General features: G+C 39.6%; 1 protein-coding gene and 1 long non-coding RNA gene across 2 annotated transcripts in view; one reads left to right on the top strand and one right to left on the bottom strand.

Moving 5' to 3' along the window:
• CPNE4 (copine 4) overlaps positions 1-7,285 on the top strand; it is a 340,001-nt gene extending 332,716 nt beyond the window's left edge. Inside the window, exons 13-15 of the mRNA XM_074195809.1 lie at positions 1,382-1,515; positions 2,749-2,985; positions 6,886-7,285. Coding sequence (XP_074051910.1) covers positions 1,382-1,515; positions 2,749-2,985; positions 6,886-7,020 — 506 coding nt within the window. The 3' untranslated portion in view covers positions 7,021-7,285. The remainder of the gene's footprint in view (positions 1-1,381; positions 1,516-2,748; positions 2,986-6,885) is intronic.
• Positions 1-12,093, bottom strand: part of LOC141494521 (uncharacterized) — a 47,432-nt gene that overhangs the window by 21,861 nt on the left and 13,478 nt on the right. The window lies entirely within an intron of this gene.

Here is a 12,093-nt window from a genome sequence, read left to right as displayed (position 1 = left end):
ACTTATTCTTAGCTACAGAATCCTGTTCTTCGTTTTGTAGGGCCAAAAGTATAAAAAAGTGTTTCCCTCATTTTGGGGTCTTAGCTTTGCTGAGGTAACTGATATGCTTTAATAATTATGCTCAGAACTTTGTGCCTCAGTTTACTTTAATTTTAACCAATACACTATTCAGTAGTGGGCAGTTAGATAGAACAGTAGTTATGGCACTGGGCATAGAGTCAGGAGAATCTGAGTACAAATCCAGCCTCAGACACTTCCTAGCTATATGATCCCGGGCAAGTCACTTAATCCTGTTTGCTTCAGTTTCCTCATCCTTAAAATGAACAGGTCACTTTACCCTCTTTGCCTTGGTTTCCTCGTCTGTAAGATGAGATGGAGAAATGGCAAACCACTCCAATGTCTGTCAACAAAACCCAAATGGGCTCATGAAGAGTTGGACATAAGTAAAACAAATAACAAAAACCCAGCAATGGGGAATGGTCGATGGAAACTCTGTATTTAGTCCTTCTTTCCTTCCTCCATCTCCTACCCCTTGTCCAGTAAAATATAATCTCACTGAGGCCTGGGACTTTTTTTTCATTTTGTTTTTTGTATCCTTAATACTTAAATCAGTGTCATATATCATGGGAACTTAGGAAAGGCTTGTGGAATTCAATCTGGAGAAATATGGAATTTGGAATAATTTTCTAATAATAAGTAATTATCAGCTACTCCTGCTCTGTGTCTCATTGGGGAGATGACCTTGGCTTTTCAAAGGCAACGCCAGTGGAATCAAGCTAGGTGATGTGTATGGGTCTAGTGTCGGACTACCCAACTTCCAAAGACAAATGTTGCTAAAGCCAGGCAGGTTCATCACTAGGTTGGCTGCACACTGATGAATTTTCCAGCTACAGTACAGTGACTCCCAAAGGGTGTCTGAGCTGGAAAGAGGCCATCCTGATGTCAGAGGAGGGAGCAGCCAGCCTGATAAAATCATACATCTTAGATGCGTGACAATAAATAATCAACATATAATCAGGTTGTGAAGCCCCACAGTGAGAATTTCCTGTGGAGAATTGGAACAAGCTATAGGAACATGAAATGCCCCTCCTTGTACTCTCCCACTTCACACTATTGTTCATGCAGCTTCAATGGCCTCATGACACCTCCCACAAGGGTGAATACCTGACCCTGGCAACATTTTAACGGCTGATATGCTGACTCCTGGACAAGGACTCTATCCCTGTTCCTGGACCTGAACCCACAGGTCTCACTTCCCATCAAAAAACTATACCTTTTCTCTCATCATTGCTACTCTTGAATCCAACCCGAGGTGGACACCAAGAGGTGTTTTCGCTTTCATCTGTTTACAGTTTCATTTTGTCTTTATTTTTTTCTCAAGGAATCCAAGGAGTTGTTGAAGCCTATCAGAGCTGCCTCCCTAAGCTCCAACTCTATGGGCCCACCAACATTGCCCCTATCATTCAAAAGGTGGCCAAGTCTGCATCCGAGGAGACCAACACCAAGGAGGCATCGGTAAGGGTAGAAGCAAGGTACTTGGCATCCCTCAATTCATCTGATCATCATGCCTTTCCTTCACTGAGAATGAGTTCCCTGGGGAGGGTCCTTCTGTAAAATGAACTGGGCTACTGAGGCCTTGGAATAGTAAAATGGACATCAGTCCCTTTGACCCATCCTGTTCATTCTTTCCTTTGTTCCTCCTAGACTGCTTCAATTTGAAAAAAAATAAGCTGAGAAAACATGAAAAGGGAGGATGGAAAATACCTCAAATGGAATGATTATAGTAGGTTAGAGTTAAAAATCTTTATGGTATGGTTCTATGGAAGCATAATTGAATTCTTAATAGCATTTTTTGAATGTAGGAGAATGGCAGGTTCCCAGGTATTTTCCCATAATTGCTCTCTTAAGAATCGATTCAATGAGCTATTTTCCTATTTTACTTTATTATCCGAACTGGAGTTTGAGGATGTACCAATGCAGGGCAGGCTATAGAGAGAAATATGTTTTGACTTTGGTTTTTCATAGTAGGAGGGAATTATATTGATCCATCTTTCAGCTGAATAGAACCAATGGTCCAATGTCTTGTCAACCAAGGCTACAGATATAGCTTGTAGCCTAGGAGCACAGTTTTTCTTCCTGTCAAATGCTTTCAGATCATGACATGGACAGGGTTTTAAATTTTTATCTCCCCATTCTCTTTTTATGACTAGTTTCAATTTATTGCCCATTCCATGATGTTCTTCAGTTGTATCTTTGACTAAGCTATAATTTTGGAAAGGGATAACTAAATAGCAAACTCACCTTTATGGCCTTTTAAATGCATTTTCCCCCAAAACTGGTCATTCTGGATTTTCAGATGACGATAGGCTTTTAATTCCCTAACACTGACTCATTCCACAGACTGCACCATAGAATTATTGTGAAAATTATAATGGAGTTTATTAGTTTCTGAGATATTTCTTTTGGCAAGTCTTAATGTAAACTATCCAGGATCCTGCTTGGCACTGTGGGATATCTTATTGCTAAAGATGATACCATAATATAGGAAGGATCTGTGATTCTGGCAGTGGGAATATAAAACACACACACACACATCTCACAAGCTATCTATGGCTCCAGTGATGAGATCTAGTGAGTCTGGGTGTTAGTTGTTATAGCACCAGTTTCCTGATTGTTTTCATTGCCTCCCTATCTCCTCTTCCTCTCCCCCCACATCCTACCCCAATCCTTTCCATCTTGTGAATACAGCAATATTTCATCCTGCTGATCCTGACTGATGGTGTGATCACGGACATGGCAGACACCAGGGAGGCCATCGTCCATGCCTCCCACCTCCCCATGTCGGTCATCATAGTCGGTGTTGGCAATGCCGATTTCAGCGATATGCAGATGCTGGATGGGGACGATGGGATCCTGAGGTCTCCCAAGGGAGAACCTGTCCTCCGAGATATCGTCCAGTTTGTGCCATTCAGGAACTTTAAGCACGTAAGCAGATTTTTCTTGGGAATCAGTGATATAAGAAGGGAGGGGAAAGGAGTAGGGAATACATTATTGATAAATGTATCCCAGACTGACCTTTACAGACTCTAGCACATGCTAGAGGTCCCGATTAATGTGACTAATGAATCCCCTAGAGTGGCTACATTATTCAGATTCTACCATACATTCTTCTTGGTCTGGAATCAATTTTTAAATATTTTATACAACTTGCATAGTTTGCATAAATATAATTTCAAATACAACCATTTTAAGAGATTACTTATTTGCATTAATTGGAATCTGGCTGTATTATTATTGGTTAATGGGACTGACTTTACCATTGAGCCAATGTCAGGGTCCTCCCTGATCACGCAGGCATGTAATGATAGTAACCTTTCTACCTAAGCAATGCTTTCCTTGAGCTCCTGGGACCCTGGCAGGAATCCCTGAAAACCCTAGACTAGGTTGATTATAAAGTTATTATTCCTAATTACATTCTGCTTTTCAAGAAGGCTGTGTATAATTAAGTCCATTTCTTTAAAAAAAAAAAAGGGTAAAATTGAGCCCACTCCCACAGAGCTGCATCTTTACTAGCTACAAAGTGCAGAAGGACATGTCGAAATAAAATAAAAACAAAATAGAACCTAAGAAGGTCATGGGAATCATATACATGAAGCAGGATTCAAACCTAGTGCACTTGCCACTATTCTATGCTGCCTCTCTAGTTTGAGAGAGACAAGGCATGGTGTAATGGTGAGGTCTCTAGTCTTGAGTCAGGACACCTTTACTGCAATTTCTCATCCATCAAGTGGAATCCAATGAGGTCATTGTTGAAAGTCTCCAGTCAAAATTTCATAATTTTAGACTTGTCCCAATGTCCCAAAATCATTCTGAACCCTAATAATTGGACCCTGATCTGGTATGCTTCTCATCCTTCCAAGGGTTTTTATCATCTGAATATTTGATAATGATGGGATCTATGTCTTTATTCGGTGGGCAGCTGGGTAGTACAGAGCACGGGGTCTGGAATCAGGGAGACTCATCTTCCTAAGTTCAAATCTGGACTCAGACACTTCCTAGTTGTGTGACCCTGGGCAAGTCACTTTGCCCTGTTTGTCCAAGTTCCTCATCTATTAAATGATATGGAAAAGGAAATGGCATCTTTGCTGAGAAAAAACCCCAACTAGGATCTCAAAGAATCATATGTGAGTAAATATCAGGATGTCTTTATCCTGATGATTTATAAAATGTCAGAAAGCGCTGGACCAAGAACAGATTCCTGGAAGACTACCTCAAGCAACTTGCTTGGTCTAACCATTCAATCACTGCTCAGTCCATTTCACTGTCACCTCATGGAGCTTCTCCATCTTCTCTACAGCTATAGCATGAGACAGATACTCTAGCCACCAAGGGGCCCATACCTCAGCAACCTGAAAAAAGAATCTGGTACAATGGAAAGAGGACTGGCTCTAGTGTCAGGAATCCTGCCTGGGGTGCTTACTGCCTGTATGAGCAGGGGCAAGCAAAGGCAACCCAGTTTCCTCATTTGCAAAATCTCTGAGGTCTCTTCTAGTTCTCATCCTAGGAGCTGGTCAGCTTTTTCTATGTAGGTACCACAATTAGATTTAAGCACCTAAAATTTTTTAGAATAGTATAGTAATTTTTTTTAGATTTTTGCAAGGCAGATAGGGTTAAGTGGCTTGCACAAGGCCACACAGCTAGTTAATTAGTAAGTGTCTGAGGCCAGGTTTGAACCCAGGTACTCCTGACTCCAGGGCCTGTGCTCTATCTACTGTGCCACCTAGCTGCCCCATGCACCTAAGATTTTTAATGGGCTTGTAGCTCCTTAGTCCAACATTCTTTCCCCTCTTCCCAACTCTAAAATATGACAGATGGACTATGGACTTGGAAAATGGGAATTTTTCCCTATTCTGACACAACCCTTCCTTAGAGGTGCATGAGAAAATACATTTACTTCTTCAAGTCACTAGATTACTGTCCTGGCTTACCACAGCACTCCAGCTCATACTTTAGCACACTATATAGAAGTTATTGTCCTGGCAAGAAGAGAGTTCAAGAATGCACCAACCATGGTTCGTTCTTTAGGGACTAAATCTGTCCTGATTTAAAATGCACACCAGCTATTATATCAAGAGGCCAAAAATTTTTGAAATTCAACTAATCAAGGGGCAGCTAGGTGGCGTAGTGGATAAAGCACCGGCCCTGGAGTCAGGAGTACCTGGGTTCAAATCCGGTCTCAGACACTTACTAATTACCTAGCTGTGTGGCCTTGGGCAAGCCATTTAACCCCATTTGCCTTGCAAAAAAACCCTAAAAAAATAAAAAAGAAAGAAATTCAACTAATTTGAATATAACTATATTACAGATATTATAGAGGTGGAAAGACTCTCCCGTCCTTTTATGGGTAAGGAAACAGAGGTCTAAATATGAACAACCAATATGAGGGTCATGGTTAACTCTAAGAAACACTCATTATACCATTATACCATTTATGTATACATGTGCATATATATATATATATATGTGTATATATATATATATGTGTGTATATATATATATGTGTGTGTATATATATATATATATATATATATATATATATATATATATATATATATACATTGTTTCCTTACATCTTCTTGTGGGTCCTGTCACTCTAGAACCTATTTAGAATCATTATTCAAGGTATTTGAAGAGGTTTGGAGGAGAGCTCGGATTGTTCCTGCCTTTACTCCACCATCTTGGCTCTTCTTCATCCATATTTATGTCTATTTGTGTAAATATGTATTTATGTGCATATATGGATTAGCCTATTTTTGAAATATGCCTATAATTTAATAGGGATTTAAATTTAGAGTTAGAATGACCATAAATATTCATCTATTTAAACTCTCTCATTTTATAAATAAGGAAACTGAAGTGAAGACCTTGTCCAAGGTTACACAGGTAGTAGTAAGTGGCAGGACCTAACTAGAGTGAGAGTGAGAGAGATATATATACTAACACATTTCGAATATCTTTAGTACTTTTTCCAGGAAAATCCCCAAAAGTATCATGAAGAGTTGGACACAATTTAAATGATTAAACAACAAATATTGACATGTCTGAATGCTTCTATAAAGATTATAGATGTATATCTCCAGAATTTGAACCTTCATACATAAATGGGTGTGTTGACTTGCCTAGGTCTAAGTGGATATGCAAAGCAATAATGTTGAAGTGGATAGAAGTAGAGACAAAAATAGAAATCTATTCCAGCATAACTGGATGACCAGTTGTCCCATGCACTCAGCATCTCATCCCCCACCTCCAGGCATTGGCACAGGCTGTCTGTCCCTCATGATACAAATTCCCTCTTTATTTTTTACCTTTTAGTCTGGTTAACAGCTTAGATCAGGTGCCATTTTTGAAAGAAAAGGTTTTGCTGATTCTCAAATAGTTACTCAACTTCCTCTCCTCCAATTGTCATATATTTTCTTGTTTGAATAGATATTTTAGCCCCACCTCCCAGGACAAGGTGAGCCTCTTGAGGGACAAAAGGGTTAGATTTGTGTCTGTCTTTCTCCAGGCCAACCACCTTGTCTATTGAACACTGAATCAAACTCAGCAGAGGTGTCAAAATACGGTCTACAACACTCCCAAGTCTATCCCAAACCAGATTAAAATGTAATTGAGAAGCATTTGACAAAACTATAACAGAATATAGAGAGTGTTAATATGTATTTTTCCAAATCCATATGGGGTGGCAAGTATGGTACAGTTGAGCTTGACATCACTGCTATAGAGGTCCCAGATAGTCTTGTTGAATGAATGAGAATGATCTAGAACCCTTAATTCCAATTTCCAGCCTTGGGAAATATGTCAGCCTATTTTCCCTCTCTCCTACAGGCATCTCCGGCTGCCCTTGCAAAAAGTGTTTTGGCTGAAGTTCCAAATCAAGTCGTGGACTATTACAATGGCAAAGGAATTAAACCAAAATGTTCTTCAGATATGTATGAGTCTTCCAGGACACTAGCACCATGAACTTCTCCACACACTTTTACAGAGTTCTCAAATATTATTCCTGCTAATACTTATTATTCCTACTACTCCAGTACTTAAAAAAATTAAAAATAGCACGTTTTGGTGATTTTTAACTGACTTTTTTTCTGCATGTGTAGCCCCAAGGCTTGGACCTATTAAGCAATTGTATTGTTGAAGACTTTTTATGAAGAAAAAAACAAAAAGAATTTACTCTTTCCATTACAGCATGTCGCCTTGAAATAAAATGGTATCTGTATCCATTTTTTATACAGGTTTGTTGAAATTTTGCTAAATTTCTTATTATCTTTACACTGTAAAGCATTTTGAAACATTTATTGAGCATCGATAGCCAAAAAAACGTATTTGGTTTTCTCTGCTAAAGGATGAAAGATTTTTTCAAAATGGCAGATGCATGGACTGTATTTTGCATGTTTCCAATAAAAATAATACCACTTTGCAGTTGTTGTCTATGATTCTTCCCTGCCACGATTGGTTTGTTATTGCCAGATTGTGTTTAGGGAAGGGAGTGACACACAGAGGCACAGATTTCAGGAAGTGGTCCTAGGTCTTCTAGAAGACTTTAGGGATTGAATGGGAGGATCACTTCAAACAGGACATTTCTATATTGTTTGAGAAGAACCATCTCTATGCTTAGTAGCAGAATGACCATAACCAACTATGAGAATGAAGGACGGAGACCAAATCCATCAGGTCCACACTATAAAGTCTCATTGCTTCATTCCTACATCTTTTACTAAAGAATAGAAAAGCATGGCCCAGCCCATCCCCCATGTTAACTGTCCTGCATGGATGGGCCCATCTTTATATCAGCTCCAGAAACAAAGCTGTATAAATCTCAATGGACCCTGTCTATTGAACTCATAGAAACTGAGAATATGTAATAAGACTCCAAGACCCATACAGACCTCATTTGCCCAACTTGAGTGTGCTTATGAACTTTCTAAGTTTTGTCCTTTCACTCATAGTATCAAATTGTGTTTTGAGGCAACCTAAAAGCATCAAGATGATGAGATTTTGGGGGGGAGGGGGTGTGAAGGAATGCTTCCTTGATTTTTGATCTGTTTTTAGACAAACATTTGAATGTTTTCTTTTTTTAATTCTCATGGAGTCACCATATCAAAGTTTGAACCCTAACTCTTCCATGAACTACCAGTGTAATTTGGGGAAATTAGCCTCACTGGGCCTCAGTTTTCCTCAGTAGGATCTCATGGTCCCTGAGGTCTCTTCCAATTCCAGATCTATTCCTCTCATTGATAGAAAGGAAAGGTGCTTTACAAAGATAGAGTGTAGAAAGTAAATATGGCTTTCCTTTGGAAGGATGAGGAAATAAATTTTAAGTCAATATTAAGCATTTTTATCACTTATTGTATATATATTTTGGTTTATTGTTACTTTTTTTTGAATGGATAAATCAGAGACCTTTTGTGATCTACAATGTCTTCATGTTAGCTCCTACTCTGCAAATACATGTCAGCCAAATGCACAACATTTTGGGAATGATGGTGAAATGTGTGAAAAAATATCACAAATACTTAAACTGTATTGTTTTATGAATAAATTGGGTACTACAACATCTCTTTTTAAGAGTTGCATTCTTGTTTCTCTTTTCAAGGCAGTTTCCTAGTGATAACGTAGATCATGTAGGTGACTGGGCCCTTTTTCCCATGAGTCCACCTTGCTCTAACACCACTAGTAAGTACATAGATAGCAATTTTAGAGTCATGTCGCTAACAGCATGGAAAATTTTGACTAAAGCGATGCTGAAACTTTCTAATTCCTTCTCCTGGTCCTTCACTGAGCTATCAATTAGCGGTCAATCTCAAATTGATTATAGATCAATCTGATTTCTCAATAATAGATCAATGATACAGAAGAGTAAGTAGTTATTTTCCTAGCACAGATTGAATACACAATTGAAGAAGGCATTTATATTGCATCCCAAAGTGTCTCTATGGTGACCAGGCACCTTCTAATGGACTTTTGGGAAGGGTGCTTGAAGAGGATAGAATGGTAAATGGCTTACCCATCTCCTGAGCAAGGATATAGATAGTTAAAGAGGTATTACTACTATTCTCAGAGTCAATGGCCAGAATTGCTCACTGTCTCTTCTCCCAAAAACCCAGCCTCAGATATCTCACATATCTATTCTGATGCAGTAAACAATACTTTCCTGCCTGATGAAATGGCTTTCATCAAAGTGGACCTAAAGCTAAGCCTCCACAGATGCACTTCCTAAGGACTTTTCCATGGTAGACAGAAATTGGAATACACAACATAATACAAGAGCTAGATAACAGATTTAGAGATAGAAGGGACCTGAGAAGTTGAATTCAACCACATCATTTTATAGTTTTGGAAATAGGCCACAGGAGATGAAGTGACGGGCTTGGATCATACTAAGTGACTGAACCAAGATTTAAGCTTGGGTCCTCTGATGGTAAGCATGTTCTCCATGCTTCACCACCACTAGTAAGGGGAATTGTTGAAAGGGGAATTCCTTTTGTCTCTGCTTGAAATGACAGCTAAAATCCCTCTACAACTTCAAGTTGCTCCGATTCACTGAACATTTCCATCATAGAATAAAAACAGAAAAATGATACCAAGGCAAAGAGAGGGGACATTGATCCCTTCAGAAGGCAAGTGGGTTTAACTTTCCACACTAGCCACTTGGGAAAAGCCACAACTTCCCAGTATTACATCTGAAATCTTGACAGAAGATCTCCAAGAAAACATTATTTAATGTAATAAAATTCTCTCACAAAACAATGTGGTTAGACCCTAAGAGTTTGCTAGTGAAATTTGACTCGTGGCTTGCAGATTGAATAATTTAATTACTAGCTCTGTCCCTGTCTTGACTCCACCTACTTTGCCCTTCCATTCTCCTTATTAAAATTTCTGTCCCTCATTTCCAATTCTCCCTTCCCTACATCCCAGTTTTCACTGGTCCCCTTATGAATAACTAAGAAATGTTTTGTACTAGCAAAGCGATAGTTCAGATTTGTAACCCTAATGTGACCATAGATGAGTATGAAGTTCTTTCTGCCTTCTGGCCAGGTTTAGGGGCAGTGCCTGTCTGTGAATACTGAGGGTAAATATACAAAATTTCTGTGATTTCCTAGGTTTGGGACCCTCCATGAGTGGGAGCTCCCTCCACTCAAGAATGGCAATTCTTCTGTGACTCAATAAATAAGCCCTAGGGAGTTTCCTGGGGAATGGGTAAAGGTGGAGTAACTTGGCCAAAACCATGGCAAGTAAGATGGCAGGATTCCAACAAGTCTTCCTGACTCCAAGTCTAGCACTCTCTCCACTCTGCCATTAGTCAGATTTTGTGCTAAAGAGAGTCCCTTACTTTCTAAAGAAAGAGTCCCTTACTATCTAAAGATAACATCTCCTTATCCCCTGCTACTGGCGTGAAAAAGGCCTTTATCCACAGGGACCTTAGACCTTCCTGGTTCAGAGTCTCCTAACTAGACCTAATTTCTTGCCAAGGAATAGATGGCATGAGACACAACTCTCAGCCAGATACATGGTCAGGTTTAATCCAAGCCATGCTTTGTTTTTGTTTCTGCATCATCAACATCTGCCTCCTTTCCCTTTTCTCCATTTGCACATCAACAGCCCTAGTTTACAGGCCCTTATCACCTCAACTATTAAAGCACCAGGACATAGCCCTTGGACTATTAAAATAGCCTAATCATTATGGCTGCCTTCAGATTTCCCTTCCCACCCCAGACCCATTTCCAGTCTGTCCTATCCACTTTCAGGTGCTAAACTGATGTTCCTAAAGCAAATCTTGGCCATTCCAGACCCTGCTCCAAGGACTCCCTTTTACTTCTCTGACTTTTCGAGCCCTTCAAACCTATTCCCAGATTCTCCTTCCAGGTTTATGCAGCATAATTCCCCTTTAGCCACTTGGCTTCAGACAAAGGAGCTGATCTGTTGTTCCCATGGACAATATAACATCTCCCATCTCCCCAGGCCTTTGCACAGTCTGATTCCAGAGCCTGATCCCATTCCTTCCTTATCTCCACTTCTTAGAATCCCTCAAACCTTCCAAAGCTCCCCAAAGGCATTCCCGATTGCAAGTGCCTTCCTGCTCTCACCAAAATCATTTTGGATTCATTTTCTGTATACTGTATGTGTGTGTGTGTGTGAGATTCCCTCCATAGATTATAAACCCTGAGGGTAGGAACTGCTTCACCTTTGTCTTGTATATCTCTGGTACCTACTACATATGATGCACTTAATAAGTGCTAAGGTGAATGAATGAAAATTTATAAATATTATGTTTATATGTATATGTGAGAGAACAATGACCCCAATAAGATGATATGAGAAAAGAAAGGGGGTCTGTCAAGGTTCTCTCTTAGGTCATTGTTCCTAATGAATCTTCCAATCAGATTGCCTATATGAAGGGTGTAAAGGGAAAAACTCTAAGCTTGGTGGTTCAATGACTTGATGACTTTTCAAATAGAGATGTTGTATCTCTGTATATTAAGTCTATTTCTATGTTGCATCATTCTAAATATTCTTAAACAACTTTAGTTTTCATTTGGAATCCCAATAATATGGTGTTCCAAAGATATCATTATATATCAATGAAGGCAATCAGGGGACCAAATACCTACCTGGGGCTAATTTGAGTGGGAAGGGATGTTGGAAGGACTTAGACTCATGAGGCCAAAAGAACTTGAATTAGCTTAGAAAAATCATTTCATTTTTCAGACTGATCCACATGAAATTTAATGAACTGAAAGATGCCTAAACAGTACCATTCACTTTTTTGGCTACAAAGAGCACATTTTGCCCCCATCCTCTCCACACAGGTACTCTGACCTCACAAGGCAAGGCAACAATCATTTTTTAAGCACTTACTACCTGCCAGATTTTGTGCTAAAGAGTCCCTTAGGGACAGCTAGGTGGCGCAGTGGATAGAGCACTGGCCCTGGAGTCAGGAGGACCCGAGATCAAATCAGGCCTCAGACACTTCATAGTTACCTAGCTGTGTGGCCTTGGGCAAGCCACTTAACCCCATTTACCTTGCAAAAAACA

Source organism: Macrotis lagotis, chromosome 7 (genome assembly GCF_037893015.1).
Source record: "Macrotis lagotis isolate mMagLag1 chromosome 7, bilby.v1.9.chrom.fasta, whole genome shotgun sequence".
Lineage (NCBI taxonomy): Eukaryota > Metazoa > Chordata > Mammalia > Peramelemorphia > Peramelidae > Macrotis > Macrotis lagotis.
Note: the sequence above shows the minus strand (reverse complement) of the source record. Positions and strands in the feature narration are given on the sequence as shown.